This window comes from Rhopalosiphum padi, chromosome 3, assembly GCF_020882245.1.
Source record: "Rhopalosiphum padi isolate XX-2018 chromosome 3, ASM2088224v1, whole genome shotgun sequence".
Classification (NCBI taxonomy): domain Eukaryota; kingdom Metazoa; phylum Arthropoda; class Insecta; order Hemiptera; family Aphididae; genus Rhopalosiphum; species Rhopalosiphum padi.
The window spans coordinates 65107035-65132988 of record NC_083599.1 but is presented as its reverse complement, the minus strand read 5'-3'; the positions used below and the strand labels follow the sequence as shown (position 1 = coordinate 65132988).

General features: G+C 29.8%; 6 protein-coding genes across 6 annotated transcripts; 4 read left to right on the top strand and 2 right to left on the bottom strand.

Annotated features, from left to right (window-relative positions):
• The first annotated feature begins 1554 nt into the window (after nucleotides 1-1554).
• LOC132925366 (uncharacterized) lies at nucleotides 1555-3267 on the top strand. The gene is made up of 3 exons (XM_060989769.1): nucleotides 1555-1652; nucleotides 2042-3111; nucleotides 3260-3267. The coding sequence occupies exons 1-3, from the start codon at nucleotides 1555-1557 to the stop codon at nucleotides 3265-3267; spliced, it is 1176 nt and encodes a 391-aa protein (XP_060845752.1).
• Nucleotides 3268-4832: 1565 nt separating this feature from the next.
• On the top strand, nucleotides 4833-8136 carry LOC132927987 (uncharacterized). Its single transcript, XM_060992534.1, has 3 exons — nucleotides 4833-7590; nucleotides 7646-7869; nucleotides 7969-8136. The coding sequence occupies exons 1-3, from the start codon at nucleotides 5046-5048 to the stop codon at nucleotides 8125-8127; spliced, it is 2928 nt and encodes a 975-aa protein (XP_060848517.1). The 5' UTR covers nucleotides 4833-5045; the 3' UTR covers nucleotides 8128-8136.
• Nucleotides 8137-9326: 1190 nt separating this feature from the next.
• LOC132925365 (piggyBac transposable element-derived protein 3-like) lies at nucleotides 9327-13291 on the bottom strand. The gene is given in 7 exon segments (XM_060989768.1): nucleotides 9327-9648; nucleotides 9712-9854; nucleotides 12599-12711; nucleotides 12776-12914; nucleotides 13010-13059; nucleotides 13062-13153; nucleotides 13269-13291. Coding segments are annotated over 7 exon segments (882 nt in total).
• Nucleotides 13292-13625: 334 nt separating this feature from the next.
• On the top strand, nucleotides 13626-14486 carry LOC132925364 (tigger transposable element-derived protein 6-like). The gene has a single exon (XM_060989767.1). It carries the CDS (start codon nucleotides 13626-13628, stop codon nucleotides 14484-14486), a length of 861 nt encoding a protein of 286 aa, XP_060845750.1.
• A 5089-nt stretch (nucleotides 14487-19575) lies between these two features.
• On the top strand, nucleotides 19576-23031 carry LOC132925363 (zinc finger MYM-type protein 1-like). The gene is made up of 4 exons (XM_060989766.1): nucleotides 19576-20083; nucleotides 20186-21184; nucleotides 21284-21405; nucleotides 22747-23031. The coding sequence occupies exons 1-4, from the start codon at nucleotides 19576-19578 to the stop codon at nucleotides 23029-23031; spliced, it is 1914 nt and encodes a 637-aa protein (XP_060845749.1).
• Nucleotides 23032-23599: 568 nt separating this feature from the next.
• On the bottom strand, nucleotides 23600-25911 carry LOC132925362 (52 kDa repressor of the inhibitor of the protein kinase-like). The gene is made up of 3 exons (XM_060989765.1): nucleotides 25860-25911; nucleotides 25097-25468; nucleotides 23600-25029 (listed from the first exon to the last, which is right to left on the bottom strand). The coding sequence occupies exons 1-3, from the start codon at nucleotides 25909-25911 to the stop codon at nucleotides 23600-23602; spliced, it is 1854 nt and encodes a 617-aa protein (XP_060845748.1).
• Nucleotides 25912-25954: the final 43 nt, after the last annotated feature.

The window sequence follows — 25954 nt, the reverse complement described above, 5'->3', positions numbered from 1 at the left end:
ACACACGGACCTGACTGCATTAGAAGATGTCCAACGATTCAAGTCACGTAAACCACCATGGAAAACAGCAAGGGACCTCACCAAAGATAATTTCAATATAAGTTCTAAATGGGAAAACGAATGGACAACAGAAAATCCAGATAACCAAAAACTGGTGATAAACCCAACTATCAAACAACCGGGATTTGACCTCGGAAGAAATACTTGGGTAACACTAAACCGTATTAGAACTGGTCATGGTAGGAGTGGTCACATGATGTATAAATGGGGACTACGAGACAATGAAACGTGTGACTGTGGTTATGAATCCCAGACGATCAATCACATCATCACTGAGTGTCCAATTCATGCATTTAAAGGTACCATAGAAGATATCCACCTGACGAAGGAAGAAGCGGTGGAATGGATGAAGAACCTGGATGTGAAACTATAGCACAACCCTTACATTTACCAAATGGGGAACCTCTTATCTATCTATTTTATGTGTTATATGTTTACTTTTTTTTATTTTATTTATTTATTTATTTTTTTTTAGTTTTATCACTGTTGACCATCTTTTAATTTTTAATTTTAATTTTAATTATGTAGATGTTACATCTTTTAATATTTTAAGTGTTGTTAATGTTGCTCATTTATGCCATACGAAATCATAATAATAATGTGTAGTTCACAGTACTTATATAAATATTCAAGCGTAGAGTTAACATATTCAACTCTCTATCCGTCATAAATTTAATCTACATCCAACGTCTTTTCATCCATGAAAGTCCGTCTCGAAGGGGCAAACTTTCATGGGGGGGTTTCTGTAAAGTGAGATGTACAGCCTCAATATCAAACTTAATCCGAATTTATGAAAAAAACGAAGGGTTGGTCTTTTAATTCACCTCATAAATAGGCTTCCCTAGGCCTGCACTAAGCGAGAACCAGTATGGGACGGAAGAAGAAGAATCTAGCTCCAGAGCCACTCGCACCGAGGAAGATTAAGACCCTAAGTGTCAAAAAAAAAAAAAAAATGTCTACACCATCGTTATGGAGTAGAGCGCCCAGGATCGTTTCCCCGGTGGATATGCCGAGGAAGGGGCAACAATGATGAGTGACGTGGTGTTTTTTTGGTATTTTTAGTTATATATATATTGTTATATCCGGCCGGTATGTGAGTACTTTTATATTCCTTATATCTTATAAAAAAAAATAACATTATATATAATAAATTATGGTTGTAATGTATACCCTCGACGTCTACGAACGCCGGGCCCCTTCATGAGGTTGTTTTAGATATATAAAATTATATTATATTAACAGTATAGGTCATTAATATTTTATTCCGATTAATTTTTTTTAAGTCCGAGTTTTATGCCGTTTGGCTTTCTCGGCACAAAATTAAACTTTATATATCTCCATAAAACGACTTAAATTATTTCCTCCTATTGTTTCTCATCTTTGTATATAAATCCACAATACTCCGGCTCAATAGGGCCTCGGTTTGTGGTTGGCGACCTTCTTAAATTATAAAGTGTCTGTCATTGGGGCTCCACGAATAGTGAAGTGTCTCAGATGGCGACCTTGCCAGGATGTCTACACCATCGTTATGGAGTAGAGCGCCCAGGATCGTTTCCCCGGCGGATATGCCGAAGAAGGGGCAACAACGATGAGTGAATTGAGTTTGTTACGAATTTCTTGTACGGCTGTTGCATATTGTTTGTTTGTACATTTTTGTTTTTTTTTGCGGTTTTTCATTATTTTTGTGCGTATATTATTTATTTGAAATGTCGATCCGGCCAGATATTCATTCACAAACCAAAAAAACCATATACAACGTGTACAATTTTTTTAAAACGTTGGCCAGTAAAAAAGACCAGTCGGAAGTTGCAAATTTTTTCCGATTATGTCAAGAGAGGACGGCAGAGGCTTGTGGGGTAAGTCGGTCTACTGTACAGAGAATTTGTAAGGAAAGCAAAACTATATCTTTGGGTGATGAAGAAGAGTTAGGTACCGGAAGTTCTACTGATATTAAATTTTGATCACCTAGAAAACGTTATAGTCGTGACAAACCTGTCACCGATCTTGACGATTTCGACAGTGTTGTGGTCAGAAGAGTGGTCCACAGCTTTTATGATAAAGGAGAATTTCCAACAAGCACAATAATTTTAGCAGCATTGCGAGAAAAAACTGATTACCGGGGGTCGAAATCATCTGTAAAAATTATTTTGAAAAAACTTAATTTTAAGTACAAAAGGTGTAACGACGGTCACAAATTTCTTATGAAACGGTCGGACATAGTGGCTGCGCGCGTAAAATTTTTACGTAAAATGAACGAGCTTCGTACAAATGGTGATATTCGGCCAATAGTCTATTCAGACGAGACCTGGGTTAACCAAAATCATACTCGGGGACATATTTGGCTAAACCAGGAGAATACAGAGTGCTTAAAAGTACCTACAGGGAAAGGCAGTCGCCTTATTGTTTGTCACGCTGGGTCTCCTTCCTTTGGTTTTGTCAAAGACGCAAAATTAATTTTTCGTTGTAACTCTGGCAATACCAAAGATTATTATTCACAGATGAATGCTACAATTTTTGAAACGTGGTATTTGCAAATGTTAATGAACTTGGAAGAGCCCAGTGTCATTGTTATGGACAACGCATCATACCATTCTGCATTACTCGAATACTACCCGAAGTCAAATAGTAGGAAGACGGATGTTCAGCAATGGTTGCGCGGAAAAAATATAGACTTTTCTCCCCTCGAAACTCTTGACGAATTACGGGCGAAAGTCAAACTTGCGATGCCGCATGGAAAAATTTATAAGTTGGATGAATTGACACACCAAATGGGGCATGAAGTGGTGAGACTTCCACCTTACCACTGTCAGTATAATCCCATAGAATTGATTTGGGCACAATTTAAAGGGAGAGTGGCTGAAAAAAACTCAACATTTAAAATTGCTGATGTTGAGGCACTCGTTCATACAGAAATTGATGCGGTAACTGCTGATGATTGGGCCAAATGTGGAGAACATTGCGTGAAAATTCAAGAGGAGGATTTCCACAAAGCAGGACTGAGGGACGAAATATTAGAGCCAATAATTTTAACAATTTATCCAGACGACAGCAGTTCGAGCGACGATGATGATGATGACGATGAATAGATTTTTATGTTTATTATTAAATTTCGAAAACAATTGTAAATATTTTAAATGTTACTATTATTATTTTATGTTTAAAAATGTGATAATAAATTAATAAAAAATGTGTAATACAGAAGTATAAATATTGTTATGCCTTTATAGTAAAGACCCGTTTCATAGCCACGCGTATAAAATATATACGATACGCGCACGTATAACAAGTGTAACAAGTATAACAAGTGTTTAAAATTATTATACGCGGGAAACCATTCTTCGTAGCCCTAATGAAAAATGGCCACCGGGAGCGTGACGGTCAGTGGCGGACTGGCAGATCGGGAGATCGGGAAATTTCCCGATGGGCCGGTCAAATAATCGAATTATGGGGCCGGACAATTTGGTTGTACAAGTAACTAATTACAATTTTTAGATTATAATAAGAGTTTATCAGTTTTTGGTAAATTTAAAATCTATAGAATATAACATAAATAATACGTCAATACGATAATAATCGTACCTTAAATATAAATTTGCTTTTCTAAGAAACATACGAAACATAAGGTATTTATATAAATATAAATTACGCTGCCGCCTGCCGGCCGCCGTCGCCGTGTTGTTTATAATATACGATAACGATATATTATTAATTCGATGTATTATTGTTTTTAGTTGTTATATAATTTAAAAATATACTGTTTTCGTCCGCGACTAACAACACTGTCGTCTGTGATATTATATAAAATATAAATATTACTTATTACCTAGTTCATTTGTATTTTGTACTATAACTTCAGCTTTTTAAAGGTAAGTCAAATCAATTTTTAAATAATATATTATTATAATTTATTGTAAAAAAAATAAAGTTATTGTTATAAGGCCTATACATTTTAATCTATATTCAATCATTATTAAAAATTGGTTAAATGGTTTAAAATATAATAGAATTATTAGTTTTAGAGGCCTATCCTGCTATCCCCTATTAGCTATTTGAATTTTGTACCCCAACGAGTGTTGTTGTTTTGTCGTTTTTAAATTGAATTCTTCTTAATTCATATTGTTACGGTTCCCTAAGACCACATATTTTATACTTTTCTATAGTATTTGAATAAAAATGCTGATAAAAACCAAGGCTCTGCATCCAAACGTAATATTTTTAGATTATTATTAATAAATAATAATTTAACTCTACCTTTTGTTATTTATGTTATATTGTTATTCAATTATAATTTATGTATCTTAATTATAACTATAATATAAAATATAATTTTATTTACATGATAAATTACTATTGAGTTATATTATATATTGAGGTTCTTCAGTAATAAAAAGAGAAAAACTTTAAAGTTTATATAGAAAATTTCAAATATTTTTTACTCTTAAGTGTTTTATTTAAAATTATGGATAACTAAACATTATAAATAGTAAATGTTCAATATGGTTTTATTTAACACTATAAAAAGTAAAAAGAATTATGATACCTAAGTAGCTTTTTAGTTTTTGTACGTCACAGAAGGAAAATATACTTTTGTTCTGGTTGACGATTACCGATTAATAATATAAAAGAAATATACCAACCTATTGATAGCAAATAGGGTGGACATCAAAGTTACAAAATTTTACATTTGCATTTTTTTCTATTCACCCTATTTTATGGTATTTAATTATCGTTAATTAATTATTAGAAATAACTATATAGAAAGATATAATAGTGGCAGTTTTTGAAAATTCATATAACATTCAATTTTAATAATTAAGGCTTGAAAATTGAGTAGAGGGTTTTAGCGTTTTACTGTATTTTAATAATCCTCATTTAACTTTTGGTTACATCAAACATCCCTAATTGTTATATTTTGTAAAAATTTTAGAACCAAATATCTACCCTGCAAATTAAAAAATTAAAAAAATTATTTTAAGAGAGCAATCATGAATATTGATGAAACAAAAAAACGTAAAGGAGGCGCGGAAAAACAACGGGATAAGAAGGCGAAATTATTAAACAAAGAAGCAAAAAGATGTGGCAACTTAAGAGACATGTTTATTAAAAAAATAAATCATAATATGGCAATGAACGAAAACGTTCTGAACGAATCAGTTACCCTCAAAAATCCAACTTTATCAATGATGAACCCAAATACAAGTACAAATGAGTTAGAATGTGAGCAGACTTCAATACAACTTATATGTAGTACTGAAACAAAACTAGACGATAATGAAGGAAGTATTGTGGATTTCCCTAATATAGACGATCCAGAAAAAATTAACCCAAATATAAGTACAAATAAGTTAGAATGTGAGCAAACTTCAATAAAACTTATATGTAGTACTGAAACAAAACAAGACAATAATCAAGAAACTATTGTGGATTTCGAAAATGCAACAAACATTATTGACAAATTCAAAAAACCAGAGAAGTATGAAGTTGATGCATTTTTTAAATTTCATCCATACCAACCTACTATTAATATTCCATTTAATCCACAAAAAGCATATAAACGTACAGACGGGATACATCGAAAATGGTTGACTTTTTCTGAAGCTGAGAGTAAATTATTCTGTTCAGTATGCATTGCATTTTGTGCGTCAACAGATAGCAACCCATTTACTTTGGGCATGAACAGTTGGAAACATGTTTATCAACGTATCGCGGAACACGAGGATACATTTTGCCATGTTAAATCAGTGGATGCTTTTCTTTATCATGAGCATAGAGCAAATATTCCACACATGTTGTTTTCATCAGCCAGGGAAATTCGACGTAAAGAAGTTATGGAACGACACCGAGTACTAGAAAGAATAATTGAAACTATTAAGTGTATCGGAAAAAATTGTATGAGTTACAGATCTCATACAAATGAATCTTCATATACTTTAGAAAATAATAATGTGAGTCATGGCAACTTTTTAGAAATATTATGTTTAATATCAAAATTTGACGATGTTTTAAGGCATCATTTAGAAAACGTAATTAATAAAAGCAAAAACAGACTTGAATCAAATTCTAGTATAACTAAAGGCAGAGGAAATCTTATCACCTTCATTTCAAAAACTACAGTTACATATATCATACAAATACTTAAATCATTAATACAAGAAAAAATTGTAGCAAACATAAAAGAAGCAGGAATATACTCCATTCAAATTGACAGCACTCAAGATGTATCAGTTAAAGATCAGCTATCAATAATTATACGCTACGTAACAGATCGAGTTGAAGAGCATCTATTATCAATGGTGGAAAGTCATTCAGGCGAGGGACGCAATTTATTTGAATTAACTGAAAAAACGTTATTATTACATGATCTTGACATAGCTAATTGCATTTCAGATAGCACAGATGGTGCATCAAACATGCAAGGTCAGTATGCAGGATTCACTACATGGCTTGAAAATAAATCTCCAGGACATATCCATACATGGTGTTACGCACACGTGCTGAATTTAGTTATGAAAGATACTAGTGAGACTAATGTGCCCTCCATTAGTTTATTTGGTCTGATAAATAAATGTGCTGTATTTTTTCGTGAATCATATCGTAGAATGGACACCTGGGTTAATCAATTAGAAAAATGTCATTCAAAACAAAATTCATTAAAACGTTTGATCAAAGCAAATTCAACACGATGGTGGTCAAAGAGTAATGCACTTAATAGAATTTTTGGCCAGTATGGAAATTCAGATACAGCACTGTTTGTAGATTTAGTTCATTCATTATATTTAATATCGTCTTCAGAAAAATTTAATAAAAACACTAGATCTGATGCTTTGACATTACTTAACAGCTTAACTAAATTTGAGATTATAATAACAGCCAATATTTATTTAAAAATATTTCAAACAACCAATCCTTTGTCCAACTATTTACAAACGTCTGGACTAGATTTTATGCAAGCTCATCGTTTAGTACGGTCGTCGATTGATACATTAAAAAAACAATCCAGATGTTTTGAAGATATATATGAAACTGCTAAAACTTTCGCAGTCATTCAAAACAGAAAGTTAGAAGAAATGGATTCTGAAGTTGAGGTAGAAACATCATTTTCGCTCACTAGATATCGTGGTAAAAAAGATAAATATAAAACTAAAACTACTGATGAATTACCAACTGACGCAGCCCAACGATATAAAATAAGTGGTTTTAATTGCATAATGGATTCTATTATTTCAAGCTTACAGGAACGATTTACTAAGCACAAGGACTTGTACACCGACATGTCATTGTTTGACCCTCGAAATTTTCCAATGAAACCTGAAAGTATTTCAGGAAAAAATATTTTTAAAAAAATAACTCAGCTTATATGTCAGCATTTGAGTGAAAATGAAAAGTCAGAGTTCGGTGATGATGAATCTCGTATGACAGAACGTATTGAAGTTTTATTACGAGATGAGTTAATAGATTTTTCACAAAAATGGCCCAATATTAAGAAAACTATTCAAGATGAATATGAACACGAAAACCTCGATAATCCAGGTAAAATAATATACACTTAAGTATTCTGTAAATTAATAATTTATGGTTTTTATAGACAGTGGTGATGAAAATGATGAATCGGAGTCTGTAGTGAACGACGTATGCACTATAATTAAAAAGGAGTCTTGCAGAAATTGTTTGAGATGTTGTTTTACTTTATTACATAAGTATAATATGTATAGTAAAGCATATGTTATGCTATATAAAGCTTATAAAATATTATTAACTTTATCCATTACGCAAGTAGCTTGTGAACGATCCTTCTCAAAATTAAAGCAGGTACATTACATTTTTAAATAATAAAATAAATATAAATTTATTTATTGAATTTTGAATTGTTTATTATACTGTAAAAATGAATGCGATTTTATTTTTCAGGTGAAAACCGTTTATAGGAACAGTATGACACAGGACAACCTAGAAGCTTTTGTTTTAATGGCTACAGAAAAAAGTATTTTAAGTGATATACCATACCAAATTGTTATAGACCGTTTAGCCCAAAAAAGCAAAACACTCCATAAATTATTAATTCCTTGAGCTAATAAATAATCATTACCATGTATTTCTAAAATGTTTTATTTATCTTCTGTTAGTATTAATTATAATTTAAATATTCAACTGAGAAAATGTCTGGTATTTCAAACGTAAGTGCTGTAATAGTGTATTAGATTAGGCCTTAGACAATATGTCAATATAATGATTAAGTAGTTCCGGCAACGCCGTCGAAAAGACCTTAGACAATGGTTTATGGGCGATGGGCCGCTTGAAAAAAAATTCCCGGGCCGCTCTGAAGGAGCCAGTCCGCCCCTGGTGACGGTCATGCTTCTAGTTTCGCTGGCCGCACTTTTTTTATAGATTGTTCATGCACATTAAAAACGATAATGTCGGTCGATAAATTCGGCAAACATATCACGATTATCATTGGACTTTGGAGCAGCTGATTCCAACAGGTCAACACGGTTTTTGATAGCAGCCAATTCATTACGATGCACACTATTTTCATTTCTGATACTTGTTAGTTGAGAGAAGATATCGTGGAATTTATTGTCGAAAGAATTGAGTTTTTCATTTTGCGCATTGACCAGATCAATAAACTTAGTTTGCTTTGCGCGTAAGTTATCGAGATAACTGATAATTAATTTCAAGCCGGGTTCGGTAGTAGAAAGTGAACTAAGAGGTTGAATAGAGTTACCAGCGACAGAAATAGTATTTTTAGATTTTTTAGCGCACGTAATACAAGACCATGATTTATTCAAACTATTTAAATAGTCGATATCATCTTGTTTCAACGAAGCACAACTAAGGTGGTATAATTTAGAGCAGGAAGAACACGTAATCGAGTCGTTTTGACCGCGTTTAATACTCACGGCACAAGTAACACATAAACCCATATTATATGATTGATGTAGTGATAAGAGGTAATTACCGGTAAATACTTATAGAAACACGGAGCACAACTAAACGTAGATAACACACGTGCGTACGCGTGAACAAAGATAACGGAGGGAGCAAACAAACGTGTTGACTCCACCGTGGTCAAGACTGTACTATAATGTATAATAGGTACTACCTTATAATTCTCATTTTTTGGAATATATTCAGCCAATCTTATAACAACATCACCACTTATTCCTAAACCATGTTAAGATGGAGGTAAAGTAAGTTCCTTTACCAACGTAAATTTCAAAGTCGTGAACAATACCACTTTTTGACGCAATTGCAAATAACTTAATTCCTCATTTGTGTGGCTTGTTTTTGTTGTATTGTTTCATAAGAGTCCTTCCCTTGAAAGGAATAATAATTTCATCAACAGAAGTAAACTCTTCAACATGTATCTTCCTTGTGTTATTGCGAACAGAATTTAAAAATGGTCGAATTTTGAACAATTTATCATGGTCTTTGTGTTCTCTTGGCAGTATTTGAGTGTTGTCATTAACGTGAAAAAAGGTTCTTAAATTATCAAATCTATTTCTCGACATTTTATCAGCTACTGTAGGGAAACGAGTTTCATTGGACCAAAACATACGATATTGTGCCATTTTTATTATGCTCATATACCTAAACAAATATATACCAATATTTTTTAGAAAATGGAATATCAACAATAATATTTATACATACATAATTATGCCCAAAAACTGTTCAATTTCTTCATGAGAAGTATTTATGCATTTTCCTGTTTTTTGGACTGAATAAAAATTTGCTTGGCCATATTTTAGGGTGACCATACGTCCCGTATTATACGGGATTGTCCCGTTTTTCCACTTTGTGTCCCGTTGTCCCGACAAAAGTTATACGGGACGCATTTTGTCCCGTATTTTCAAGTAGGTCCCGTATTATTCCCGTTTTTCTCTTTATTGTTAATTTATAATTTTATAATTTTTTTTTTTTTTATTCTACGATATTTTTGTATCACAATATTCAATAAAACATCTAATCTATACTTATCAGAATTATTTTTAGATTCTTGTCTTAACAATAAATTATTATAATTGCTGCGAGTTGAAAATAGAGAACTAATAATGTCACATTATTATCGACACGTTAAACCGACGATTATAAATACTAATGATATAACGATAACGTACAAAATGTTATTAATATTATTATATTGATGTGTGACGTCGTCTACTAAATAAGTACAATTCCATTCACCACAACCAGTTTGTTGTCAAATATAATGTCTATTTTTATTTTATAATATCTATGTAAAATTATAAATATAATTTGTTATTAATATTTATACGTGAGTGTCGAGTTCACGATGACATTCACAGTGTAGTCGTAGTCGTAGTGACGTATTGACGTGTCACGTGTAGTTTATTAAGCTTATTTAAAATTCAGTGTACCATAATACCTAATTTGTTTTTTAAAATGCCCAAAAGACGGTGCGTTTTTACTCCACAATTAAAATTAGAATTTCCTTTTTTACAAGATGCTGACGAAGTAGGAAAAATATTTTGTACCATATGTAAGTCAGTGTTTTCTATAGAACATGGTGGACGTTCAGACATAACACAACATGTTACAAAAGTAAAAAAACATTTACTGGCATTATCAGCTGCATCAAAACACGAAAAGGTAACTTCTTTTTTTTTAAAAAATGATCCGAGTGGGTCCACTGACGAAAGTAGACGTACTGCAGCACAAGAAGGGATATTCGCATTTCATACCGTGATACACAATCACTCATTTCGATCAATGGACTGCACATCATCTCTTTTAAAACAAATGTATAATAAAAAATTTACATGTGCGAGAACTAAGGCTGAATCGATTGTTTTAAATGTGTTAGCTCCTTTCGCCATGCAACAAATTTATAAGGAAATAGAAAATATAAATTTTGCTACAATTATGATAGATACTTCTAACCATAAGAACCTAAAAATCGTACCAATTTTAATACGTTATTTCAAACCAAATTCGGGAATACAAATCAAAGTTTTTGAAGTAACAAATTTAAAAGGAGAAACAGCAAATATTTTATCAACTTATATAATTGAAAGTTTAAAAAAGCATAAGTTGTCAGATAAAATTGTTGCATTTTCTGGAGATAATTGCAATACTAACTTTGGAGGTGTTTTAAGAAAAGGATCAAATAATGTTTTTTCAATTTTAAATAACAATTTAAAAACGAATATTTTTGGAGTAGGTTGCGCTGCTCATATTTTGCACAACGCTATGCAATCAAGTGCTGATGTGTTACCTATTGATGTAGAAATCATAGTTAACAAAATTTTTCAATTTTTTCATATCTATACAGTTCGAGTTGAACATTTGAAAGAGTTTTGTGAATATGCAAATGTTGAATATAAAAATATTCTTGGAAGTGTAAAAACTCGTTGGTTATCCTTATTACCTGCAATAACAAGAATTATTGATATTTACCCGGGCTTAAAATCATACTTCGAGAAACAGGAAAAGTGTCCTACAATATTAAAATCGTTTTTTAACGATCCTATGTCTATAGTGTGGTTTCATTTTTTACAAAGCCAATTAAAGGTTGTCTGTGATACTGTAACTAAAATAGAAGGAGATAAAATATCAGCCTGTGAAGTTGCAGAGGAATTAGAAATTTTAGTTGGAAAAATAAAAAATAGAAAACATCTAAACTTCCTTACAACAAATATTTTATCGCTTTTAAATGATTTAAAAAACAATAATATGTATAATGAAAGCTCATTCAAAAAAAGTACTGATCTATTTTATAATACTTTTTTATCTTACGTAGAAAAATGGGGTTGCCACTTTGACCAGTTGAAAATATTTCATTGGGTCCAACTAATAAACTGTCCTACTTGGGAAAATGTTCAAAAATGTATTAAATTTCTTATGGAAAACAACCGAAATAATTCTAACATAAAATTAGATGAAGATAATTTATTTGATGAATTCAGTCATGTAGAACAAATTTTTAAATCACGAATTCATGAATGGCAAAAAAATTCCGCTAAAGTAGAAGTTAAGTGGTGTGAAATATTTGAATACACTAAAGCTCATAACATTGATACAACTAACATATCAAAAATCGTAGAATATTCTTTGGCAATTCCTGGTACAAATGCTGCAGTAGAACGGATTTTTTCAACCATTAATGTGTTGTGGACAGATGAAAAAAAATCGATTTTTGGTTGAAACTATCAAATCAATTATAATCGTAAAAACACACTTTAAAAACTTATCTTGTAATGAGTTTTATAATATTCTATTAAAAGAAACTAGGTTACTTGATAAAATCGGTTCAGCACAAAAGTATACAAAAACATCAAAAGAAGAAATTTACATGCCATCGTCATCAAAATAATTTTTTTTTGGACTTTTGTGTACATATTATACTTATTAATATTTTATTTGTATTTAAAAACTATTATACAACATACATTTAATTTGTTTTTTTTATATTAATATATTTAGTTAAAATTAGAATTTCCTTTTTTTTTTTTTTTTTAGTTAAGTAACTAAAGTGTCCCGTATTTTTATTTTATTTTTATGGTCACCCTACCATATTTTCAATTATATTTTGGTCGACAAATAATTTAAAGTATTCATATGGTGAATAAATATAATGTGCTTTAGGTAATTTACCAGTACATTTATGATTTGAGCTACTCCAAAGAACCTAGATAATTTTACAAATTTAATACTTAGTTTGTTAAAGTATAATTCAAACAATTTATAATACCTTTTTCCCATTTTGGCTGTCTCATTGCATCTTCATAAAATGATTCTACATCATTGTTTTCATCCAGTCGTATCTCTGAAACATCTTGAGTTCTAATCTGCTGTATTTCATCAATCTCCTCATATACAATATTATTATTATCCTATAATGTAAAAGATATCAATATAGTTGAATCAATGCACAATTTCTACTCTTTTAATCTTATATAAAAGTTAAAAAGTTGTACAAAACAGTTACTTCGACAGTATTAGGAAATTCTAGTAGCAACTCATCCAAATTTTCATATAAATATCCTCACCTTCATCAAGCTCCTCGATATTCGATACATCACCATTTAATAATTCAGAAATAACATCGTCAGATATTATACGAGCCATTTTTCTAATAAAATATTGTTGATGAAGTTCATTATTTAAAAATAAATGTATATGATTCTCATAGTTATCATTGGGACTTAGTATCCATATTCAAAATACTTATACATATTTCTATCTACCCAGTGAGAACAATAAAAACCATATTGTTAACTTCGCTATATCTTATGAATAAAAGTTGTAAGTTATAAAATGTTGCGTTGTAACGATACAAAAACAAGTATTTTTTAATTCAATATTTTTAATATAAAAAATAAATCAATATTACTTACCTAAACATCCGTTCGAAATGTGAGTTTTGGTGTTTATCGGTTACTATGAGATAAGACAACTAAATATGAGTTTTTCTCACAAAATATGATAATAACAACGAAAAAGTAAATTAAAGTAAATTTAATTACTACTTCACTTTTAAAGAAGAAAAATGCCACGGCGGGAAACATAGTAAAGACAGGTTAACGATTTTATTAGTAGTAAACATGGACGGCTCCGAAAAGTTAACTCCACTCCTCATAGGAAAAGCTGCCAAACCTAGGTGTTTTAAGGGCATACGTTCATTTCCTATAACTTATCGTTCAAATAAAAAGGCATGGATGACGACAGAATTATTTAATGAATGGTTGTTTTCACTCAATGAAGACATGAAAAAACAGGAACGAAAAATTCTACTGTTTTTAGATAACTGTACAGTTCATAATAACCCCCCACCTTTAACTAATATAGAACTTCAATTTTTTCCTCCTAACACCACATCGAAGTTGCAACCACTCGACCAAGGTATAATTAAGAATTGTAAAACTTTTTACCGTCAAGAAGTTGTAAAGAATGTTTTGGAATGCATTGAAAGTGAACAAACGCCAAACATTAGTGTATTGACTGCTATGATATTTGTTGATAAGGCATGGAAAAAAGTGGCTCCTTCTACGGTACTCAAGTGTTTTAAAAAATCGGGATTTACCATAGAAATTCAAGAAACAGAAAACGACCAGTTGAATATTGAATCGATACAATGGAATTCCCTGCCAACTCAAGAAAATGTATCTTTCACTGATTATGTCAATGTAGATGAAGATGTTGCTGTATGGGGAGTCATCTCTGACGCCGAAATTTTGGAAAATACATTAAGCATTGATGAAGACAATGAAGATGACTCAAGTCCTCTACCTCTTGTGACTTTAAAAGAAGCCAGTTCATCCTTGGAAAAATTACGAAATTTTTCGCTCCAGTCAGAAGTCACTGTTGAGGTTTTTGATGCTTTATTTACTATAGAAAATACTATTGAAAAAATGAAACTAAATTCAATGAAGCAGAAAACCATTACAGATTTCTTTAAAAAATAATAATCTTTTATAATAATAATAAATAATTAAAAATGTTAAAATTAACAATAAATAACTCTAATATGTATGTCGTATCACCTTATTTACTGAAATAATTAATATGTATGTATGTTTGTACAATACTAAAAAACAAAATTTTTTTCTCAACTCTCTATAATTCGAATTTTTTTTGCCCTCTCGTTATTTCGAACTACTCAACAATTCGAACTATCGGTAATTCGAAGTTTTTCAGCAGTCCCGTTAATTTCGAACTATCGAGAGTCGACTGTATATAGAGAAGATAGTAAAAATCAGTGTTCATTTACAGGAGTGATGGTGTTCATTTACTGGACGATATGTTCATTGATTTTTTAAAAATTATTCTACTCTAACAATTAACAGTTGTAGTATAATTTAGGTGTTTTAAATAATACCTATCATAATTTTTGTGCCACTAAAACAACTAGATTTTTTTTAATTACTCTACGTCTGAGTGTCTGTAAATACTGAATAAGTGATTTATTAAGAGATTTTTTAAGGTTACTCTTGAACACAAATTTATTGAATAACAAAACTATTTTTAATAATAATATTCCTTAAATTATTATGAAAAATAAAAACAGTTTTTAGTTTATTTCTTGTTATGAAACTCAGTAAAGCAGTTTTTTTTTTTACCACAAAATATAAATGTACTTTACATTTTAAACAAAATACATGTGTTTTGCCTTTACAATTTGTATTTATACATCTAGTTGCATCATTGTTATCATCAGATTCTGGGTAATGACCTATTTGATCTGTTTTAGTTTCATAAAAAGGTCTAACTTCCCTAGAACTGTATTTACCCCTAGTTGGTGAAGGTGATGGTGAATTTTCTAATGAGGAACATTCACGAGGGCGTCCTCTAGGTATTTTGGGGGTATCAACTTTTCCTACATATATTAAATTATCTGCCAATCTTAACCGAAATTCCAACAAATCCATCCTGTCTTTATTAAGAATATTAAGATTTTTACAGTCTTGATAATATTCCAGCCAAGAATTAGTAACAGCCATGTCCACTGCATGAAATACCATTCGCAAAGTCCACTTTTTAGATTTTAAAAATATTCTGTAGTAACTGATAAGCTGATCATATTTATCTACACCCCCCATACTTTGATTGTATAACTAAATTATTTCAGGTCTTTCTACAGTAATATATTTTTTTTCTTTTTTATTCCAACGCTGAACAGTATCTGGAACATCTGATGCAATGAAATTTGAGCACATATTTACACTTTTATTGTCATACCATTTCACAAGTGTAATATTATTTTCAACATTTGTTATTTTATCTGTTGTACCTTGCCCTTTATCAGCCATTAGCTTGTCATTCAAAAGTGATGGTTTTGCAAATCTGTTTTCTCTTATTGTACCTATTGCATAAATTTGTTTCTGATTTAATACTTCCATAAGATTATAGCCAGAAAAATAATTATCAAAAAAAAGGAAATGTTTATTCATTTCCAATGGCTGAGAAAGAGTTGGACAACTGTACCTTCCAATCCAAATTTTTTTTTAAATTGTTGGTCAAATTCTGTGGCTTAACCTTGGTATAAAACAAAATTATACATTAGGCCACTAGCACCACACATTACAAAATTTTTGATTCCCCACGGACTGGGTTTCCCTTTCATATATTGTTTAATGTTCAAATGACCTTTAAAAGGAATTATTTGTTCATCTATACTTACATTTCTTTCTATATTTAATTGTCCACATCGTTTTTTTATACAATCAAACATTGGTCTGACTTTTACAAATTTATTATTATTATTTTTACAGATTTTTAAATTATCAATTACATGGAAATTTGTTCTAAGTAAAAAAAATCGGTTTCTATTCATGTTTTCCACAAAAACATTAATTTTAAAAACCAGATTCTAATACATCCTTATTCTTGAAAATTTTGTACACCCCATTATGATATGAAGACCAATAAATATTTTAATTTCTCTTATATCTGTATTTTTCCATGGTTTTCCTTTTTGTAATGCATATATGTTAGTGTATTGAACCATTGGTTTAAAATCAACATCAGTATAATATTTTGAAAAATATGTAATTGGAGGATCTATCCTATCAAAACCAATAACTTCAGGCATTACATCATCAATTGGTTGCAAATTTAAATTAAAAATAGGAAATGGACTCCTTTTTGATATTTTATATCTTTTTTTCTTGTTAAAAGTATACTATTAATTGAATTGTGGTAAGTACTTGAAGATGTTTTATTTACTGTTTCAATATAGCTGACATTTTCTTCAAACTGATCAAATTCAATTTCTTCTAAATTTTCACGAGAAAAATTCTTGTTGCCGCAGTTTTCAACGTGAACTTCTTATGGTCTTTTTGTAAAAAAAGATGAGTAAAGGTATACAGCAGTGTAGCGAACAAAGTAAAAAAATATTCCATGCGGTTGTGAGAGCCTCAGTACACTTACTTTCTGGATATTCCTCGTATGTATAATTTTGTATTAATTACATTGTGGGAAAGAATTTTTTTTAGTAGCTTCAAGATCTTTGATTCAATGTGCAAAACTTTTCTGTTATTGTTTTTCTCTCTGTTGTTGTTCATCTAAATAAATAAATGTGTATGTTAAGTATCTATGTGTATGTTCATATATGTAATTGTATTAGTAATAATCAAATAATTAAACTTACAATTCTTTATTTTTGAATATTTAAGGTCAGATACGGTTTCTAGAAAACCAACATAACTTGGAAATCAAACAGGTCTCTCAAAACTTGAATGTAAATAATAAATACAATTGTTGTTTATAACACTGCACAAATTCTATATTAAAAACGTAACCATCTGGAGAACAAAGCTCATAAAATTTTATACCGTACTTCGCTTTTTTTCCCTTAATATACTGTCGAAAACCTAACCTTCCACGATGGAGAAGCAGAGACTCATCTAACGAGAATTCGATGTGTTGGTAAAAAGCATTTTGAAAATTATCAATCAACATTATGTACACCGGCTCAAGTTTTTTCATTGGGCCTTCAGCTACTACCATTTTTTCTGAATACTCAACACTGAAACAATTCAGAAGTTGCTCAAATCGTCTTCCCGACATAATTTTTTTAGCGATTGGGTAATAATACAAAGGGTTGTTTGAGAATGCATCTCGCAACACAGAAAATTTGGCAGACCCAAAAAGTAAACATAAACCCAAAAATGTATTGATTTCTTCTTTATCAGTATTTTTGAAATTTGAACTTCTAGAATTTTTGTTATGAGGCTGATTTTTTAATGTAAGATTTTTACCATAATTATTTGTTGAGCTTATAATAATTTCAAGTATATCGTCTGTCCAAATTTGATTTAATAATTCGATAGGAGAGTCTTTAGCAGATTCTAATATATTTAGTTCGAATTAAATTCAAAATCGGAAATAGTTTTGTAGTCATCAACCCATTCAGAATCGTCATCTTTTTCACTTTCATCACTAGACGTACTTACCTCGGTCGAATATTCATCATCAGATAAATTTTGTATTTGAAGCACTAACGCATAAAAACTTGATGGATCGTAATTTGGTACATCGGGTGAGCTTCTAATTGAGCCTTTTTCAGCGACATCGGATGGATAAAAATTAGGATCGGCATCAGAATCGTCAATAGTTGAAATATTAGAATCATAAGAATCGAAATCTTCATCTAACAACTGATTTAAATTTTTTTCTTCTCGCAAATTCATTGTAAACACTCGTCACTCAACGCACTATAATATCATGCCTTCTTCCGTGACGATCGTGAACGTACTAATCTAATAAATATTACGTATTGACGTATTATGTTGTATTTATAAAAAGAGAAAATGATATTAGTTATTAATTTATAAATTTGTAAAAATCAACAAATTAAAAAAACTACTCTTTTATAAACTATTAAAAATAAAATATTTTTATTAAATAAGTATTTTATTTGCAAATTTGTTATATACCAGTTTTTATTAAAAATTTTATTTTCATATTATTATAATAACAAAGAAGCCAATGGTTTAGCTGAGAGCCAGAGTGACATTACGCCACAAAAAAATTTGTTGGATATCAGCACAAATTGTGAAATTGAAGAAAAATTACCTGAAGGTACCTAAATACAGATTTTAATTGATTTTCTATCAAATAACTATTTTATTTGCAAGTTTGTTATACACCAGTTTTTATTAAAAATTGTTTTTCATAATATTATTATGACAAAGAAGCCAATGGTTCAGCTGAGAGCCAGAGTGATATTTTGCCACATGACAATTTGTTGGACATCAGCACAAACATTGAAATTGAAGAAAAATTAACTGAAGGTAGGTACCTAATTATATATTTTAGTTCATGTTTGCTTTTGTTTGACATTGATGCTGTATTTCATTTTTAGATAATATGGTAAAAGTTAATATTGAAGAAACAACTACTGAACTAAACAATGTAGATTGGAATGTGTACAAGGATCCCTTTTTCTGGCCAAAAAACATGCACAAATCTTTTATTGAGTGCTGTGTAGAAAAAGGACCTGATTATTTTCAAAATATAAACTCTGATTTTATAAATTCAAAACGTTCAGGTAATTAAAAAATTCTATAAAAAAGTTATTAACAATCATTTAAGTATTGATAAATTATGTGTTTATAATATACAAGTAAATACTCAAAGGTGCTTAACTAGTTAACAAGTTAAAGTTAAGTTAAGATGTTTATTTTTTTATTTAACTAGTTTAATCTATTGTTGATATAACTTAGTTGCATAATGCATTAATACATTATACATTAATGCATATAAAATATGTATTTAATAGTAAATGTTTGTATTTCATATTTATAATTTTAAAGGATCTTGTAAGTACTATGAATTATAAATATAGATTTTTTTATTTTGTTTATCGACTCATTTTTATTCTAATAACTTAAATTCACCTGTATTATATTAAAGCATTTCAGTCCCTTTTTAAAATTGTGTAAAATTATTTAATAAGGTGAAATTCAATAGAATGTTTAGATGTCAGTTATCAATAAATATTTATTATGACTTTTTTCAGATAAGAACTTCAACAGACACTTAACACTAGCAATGTTTACTCGATTCTTACCCAATGGACAAAAATGTAATAGGAAATGGCTTCTATATTCACCTAGTGAAGGATCTGTATATTGTTTTGTTTGTAAATTGTATGGAAGCAATCGAGAGAATCCCTTTATTTCTGGTGGTTTTGACAAATGGAAAAAATTTGAACGGATTGGCGAACATGAAAATAGTCATCAACACAGAAATGCTACCAATAAGTGGTTATTAAGATCTAATACCAACAACTCTGTTAATAAAGATTTATGTCGTCAAATTTTTGCTGAAACGAATTATTGGTTTGAAGTATTGAAGGGACTTGTATCTGTCATTACATTTTTATCGTCTAGAGGCCTTGCTTTTCGAGGAAAAGAAGAAAAGTTCAATAGTCAACACAATGGAAATTATTTGGGCCTATTAGAACTTATTTCAGAATACGATCCTTTCCTAAAGGCTCATATTGAACAGTATGGAAATCAAGGAAAAGGCAACCCATCATACCTTTCAAAATCCATTTGTAATGAATTAATGACAATAATGAAAAATAGTTTAACTACTTTTATTATTAATGAAATAAAGAAATGTAAATATTTTTCGATATTCATGGATTCAACTCCAGATTTGACAAAAGTTGATCAAATGGCCATTATTCTACGTTACTGCACATTAACAGGTGTGGAAGAAAGACTTTTAGGATTATTTCCCATTAAAGATCATCAAGGCCAATCTATGTACAAGGTATTAGATGACTTTCTTGAAAAAAGTGAATTAGATATTATGAACATTAGGGGTCAATCTTATGACAACGCCTCAAACATGAGTGGTCAATTTAAAGGGCTTCAAGCTTATGTCAAAAATAAAAATCCATTAGCTGTGTTTATACCTTGTACAGCTCATTCGTTAAATCTAGTTGGAGTAAATAGTGTAAATTGTTGTACTGAAGCTGTCAATTTTTTTGATTTTGTACAAAAATTGTATAACTTCTTTAGTGGGTCAACTCACAGGTGGAATGTACTTATTAACATATTGAAAAAAGAAGAAAAAAATAGTGTCAAAGGAAATTCTAGTCGACTTCTTACACTTAAATCCTTAAGTGACACTAGGTGGTCATGTCATGCAGAAGCATGTAAAGCAATAGTTGTAAATTATGAACAAATTTTGACTGCATTAAAAAGTATGTATGATGGCGAGGAAAATAATGTTACAACTATAGATGCTAAATCGTTATGGAAGAAAATGGTAAAAAGAGAAACTGGATATATGTCATTACTTTGGAATGACATCATGGAAAGAAGTAACAAAACGTCAACTGAATTACAACATTCAAACTGTGACACAATGAAGGCGATCAACTTATTAAAATCATTGAAGTGTTATGTGTTAAGTTTACGGGACTCAAATTCAATTTACGAAGAAAAAATACCTAATCTTAGTCCTGAAATTACCATTTACTACTCAGATGAAAAGCAAAGAAAAAAAATAAAAAAATTTCCTGATGGTAGCATAAATGAAGAAGTATTAAAAGGAAAAAACAAATTTCGTGTACAGACACATATATTCATTATTGATAAATTTGTGTCAGAGTTAAACAAAAGAATTTCCGCTTATGAATATATTGGTGATCATTTTTTATTTATAACACACTTAACTCAAGAATCTAATGAAAAAATTGATTTGAGTGTTTCAACATTTATTTCAAAATATAAAAATGATGTAGATTTTACTTTACCGAACGAACTTGTACAATTTAAAGAATACTGGAGGCTTTGTCAACCTTCTTTTGATCCAGCTGACATTCCAAAATTATTTGCCTGGTTTGGTAATCAATCACTCGAAAAGGTATTTCCAAGTATATTTACTTCTTTAAAAATATATTTGACAATTCCTGTAGCTAATTGTTCTGCGGAAATAAGTATAGAATTAGTCAAACCCAAGAAAACTTAAATATACAAATGATTTTATATTCTGAGAATGATTTGTTAAAATCATTAGACTTAAATGATGTACTAAAAGAGTTGGCTTCAAGTAAAGCAAGAAAAAAAAATTATTTAATTAAATAGTTTTTATTTTATATATTAACTTTAGTTTGATATTTATTGTATATTGTTAATAAATTTAAAGTTATTTTGAAAATTTGTATTTACTTTTATCATACTAAAATAAGTAATTTTCTAGACATAAATTGTACATAGCTATGAATTTTATAATTTTATAATGGTATTGATAATTTGTGAAATAGTTAAAAAAATGTATCGTTCTGCGAGCGTAGCGAGCGGCTTTGTAAAGCATGTTTTGTCAAAAGGGCCCATATAAAATTTCAGCCCCGGGGCCCAATAGGTGCTTAATCCGGCCTTGATTCGATGTAAATATTACAAAATCTTCACAATTTAAAAAAAAAATTGTTTTTTAGCCTTTTTTCCTAATACATCAATAGCTTCGTTGAAATTAATGCTTGCAGTCATGTTATTTTCAATGGATAAAGATTTTTAGGGCATCCAACATTTCTTAGTCCAGAAATGTTCTTAATCTATTTTTAATTGATTTAAGAACTGAAAAGGATCTTTCATTAGTAGATAAATTTATTGTTGAGCTTTGAATATTTTTCGAAGTTAAACTTATTCGTTGTAGTATATAGTCCCAAGTAACAATTTATTTAGAATATGTTTCGCATTAATATGAGTGTTTGTATTTTCATTTGTATCATTAGTAATTTCAAAAAGTAGGGGAACGTGGGTGAATGGCGGCCAGTGGGTAATACCGAGCAGTGACATATCTCATGAAATATGATAGCTAAAATTTAGATTTTAACGTAATTTAATAAGTGTTGAAACCTAATACTGAATGTCTCAAAATGATAAACACAATTTTTCCCACCAAAAGTTTGTTATCAATTTTATTATTACTTTTGATCAAATATTTTTCAAAATCGAAAATCATCTGAAGGTAAGAGTTTTAATTTTTTTTTCTACATTAATGGTTGTATTTATCTCTAAAAATTATGAGGATTGCAATTTTGTGATCATGATTCACTTAAATAGTATGGTTTTTAAGTAAATGCATGTATTTAAAAGTAACTATGAAAGGGGTATTACCGGCCAAATTTTGTCTGACTGTCATTACCCCGTCTCAAATAAATTATATTAAATATTATAATTTTAATAGGTTAATAATTTATTTTAGATGCTACGAACATACGTTCGAAAAACAACTAAAGCTAGTTGGAATACCGAAGAATTAGTACAAGTCATAAATGTTGTTGCTAATAAAGAGATGAGTATGCGTAAGGCTGCTAAAAAATTCAATATATCATACAGTACTCTCCAAGAAAGAATAAACCACAGTAACTATCAACCACCAAGCAGGGGCGGATCCAGGAATTTTCTGTGGGGGGGGCGCACATTTTGTAGACATTTATGTGGACCAATTACATTGGTCTTCCGATTTTTCGTCAAACTTTCTATGTAAGTTAAAATTATATTTATGTAAAATTAAAAGTATTTTCCCAAATATGTTTATGATTTTATTTATATCTAAAAATGTAATAAAGATAGGTAGGGATAAGAAGTAGGTATATAAAAATAATGAATCATAATTACTATTTATGATAAAATAAATACTTTACTTAAGCAATAATTAGTTTAAGTATTAATATACTTTAAATAGGTACCACATACTTACTATTATATATAAATGTGTTACCAATTTATCATTTTGAACTAACTTACGTTCAAATAAAATTAATCACAGTTTAATTCAAGTAGGTATAAAACTTTATTTTATATTAAATAATCAATAAAACAAAACAGAAAACAAAATAGTTGTTACTGTTATTATAACTTCATATATAGGTGCTTAATATTATAAAATAATCATTGTACAGTTAATAAAATTACAAAATAAAGTCCAATTTTCTATTTTTATCATTAGCAAATCTATTAATGATATTCTCAATATTATTATGAATATCAATATTTTTGTGAATGTATAACAAAGCTAGACCAGTTAACCTTTCTTCGCTCATTCTAGATCTTAATCATGTTTTTAGTAAACGTAGAGAAGAAAAGCTTCTTTCTGCTGTAGCAATAGATATTGGGAGAGTGATTAGAATTTTAATAAATAAAGAAAATACTGGAAAATAGTCACAATCAAGCTTGTCTAGAAATGTTATAGCTGATGTTATAGTTGTGAGGTCAGTATCTGATTTTAATTTATTTTCAAATAGATTTAATTCTCCTTTTAGTTTTTGTTCAATAGAAAATATAGATTCACCAAATAACTCACTATATTGATTAAAAATGTCTTTAATTGATTGATTTAACTGTTCAGTGTTTTTGAAACATTTCATGAGATTCAATGGCATCAAAAAATTAAAATTAAAGCATTGCATATTATCACTAGAAAACCTATTATCAAAATCTTTTATTACTTCATCTAAAATAGGAATATAAATTGATATTCTCCAGTAACCTTGACTGTCTTCTGGGTTGACTTCAATATTATTTCTGTAAGTCTGCCTTTTAGTAGTCCTTGGAAGTTTTAGTTCAGTGCCTAATTTTGACATCATTTCAACAACATTATTATATATAATATTAAAGCACTGATTTGCATCGTTTCGTTTTGTACTTAGTACTTCTCTAAGTTCTTTTATTTTAGTAGTAGCAGAAAAAAGGTCTAAATTTTTAGTTTGGAGTAATATACTTAAAGGTCGTGTTAGACACATTATGTCATTTAAAGAGAAAATACACATAACAAATTCACTGTCTTGTATAGTTTTACACAATGAATTGGCTTTTGATGAAGTAGATATATCATACCATGTAGAAATTTCAGTTAAACTTTTCAATATAATTGGAAGGTCATTTATAAATTGTAATACAGAATCATGTCTCTCAATCCAGCGAGTTATGCAGTGACTAGTCAGCTGATACCCTAAATGTTTTTTTAAAATAAAATTTCTTTTAGCTGAAACATTGAAAAACCTTATTATTTCTTGTATAGTTCCAATAGCGTTTCTTACACTTTGAATCTTATTTGATCTAGATAAATTATTATTCAATGAATGATTTAAACACGGACATATTAAAGCATTCTTGGCAGATTTTTGTATAGTAATTGCTGCTCCACATATTGTCGACATATTAACACTGCAACCATCACAACCGATTCCTACACATAATTTTAAATCTAGTCCCACACTTTTCAACTTTTTTACAACTGTTGAACCAAGTATTTCTCCTGTAATAGTTGGTTCTGACTGTTGTAAATCTAATGTGTTACTTTCATTATCTGTATCAAAATCAAGAGCATCTGCACTATAATTGTCCTTATGAAGATCAACAAAACCAATAAAATTTTCTCTGACTGTATTTTCATAAATATATCTAATTGATATACTAAGTTGGGATATGTGAGATACATCAGTTGTTTTATCAAATAAAACAGTAATATTTTGCCTTATGTATTCTATTTAATAAAATAGAAAGAACTTCATTACCACAATGATTTATTAACTCATTTGTTGATGTTTTACTAATATAAGTAGCATTATTTTTAGCTGTCATTAAATGATTTTCCAAAACTTTATCCCCACTATCTATTCGGAATCTTAGTAATGAACGAAAATTTCCTTCAGTTGCAACAGGACTATTATTTGTATTAAGTAATGAACCATCATCACGATGGCCTCTTATAGGTATATTCTGTTGTCCATGTAAAATTAAAGTTTTTATTATTGGAACAAGTCTTTCTCTATTTTCAATAGCCTGTTGTTTACGTGAAGTTTCAACCTGATTCCGAATATCATAAGATGGATTTTTATATACTTGAATAAATGATTCACTTTTAACTATTGCCAACTTATGATACTGAGTTTGAGAATGGCAGTCTAAGTCTCCATGTTTTCCTAATAAATTAGCAAATTTTATAAGGGGTTCTGTGCCAGTGGCGCAACTACCGGGGGGGGGTTGGGAGTGTCAAACACCGGGGCCCAAAGACTGCAGGGGCCCCCAGGCCCCGGCCTAAATAAAATAATCTATTTACATATTTGATAATAAATTTCCTAATAAATATAAAAATCATGACATTTTGATGTACGAATATAATTTCACGAAGTACGGACAACAAATTAAAATTATCAATTTCATAATTTAATAAAGAAAAAGACGAGTGAACTATCTAATAATATAATCAAATAATCTATAGTAATCTATCTAATACCGAAATGACAGCATTGATGTGTTATCGAAATATTATTCTAATAATAGCGTACGGATAAAAATAAAATGGAAAAATACGATAACAACGCCGGTCACCGACAGGCGACAACAGACTGTTAGCATAGCGCATAGCGGCATAGTAAAACTGCTTCATCGGCTCATTTAGCTCATTG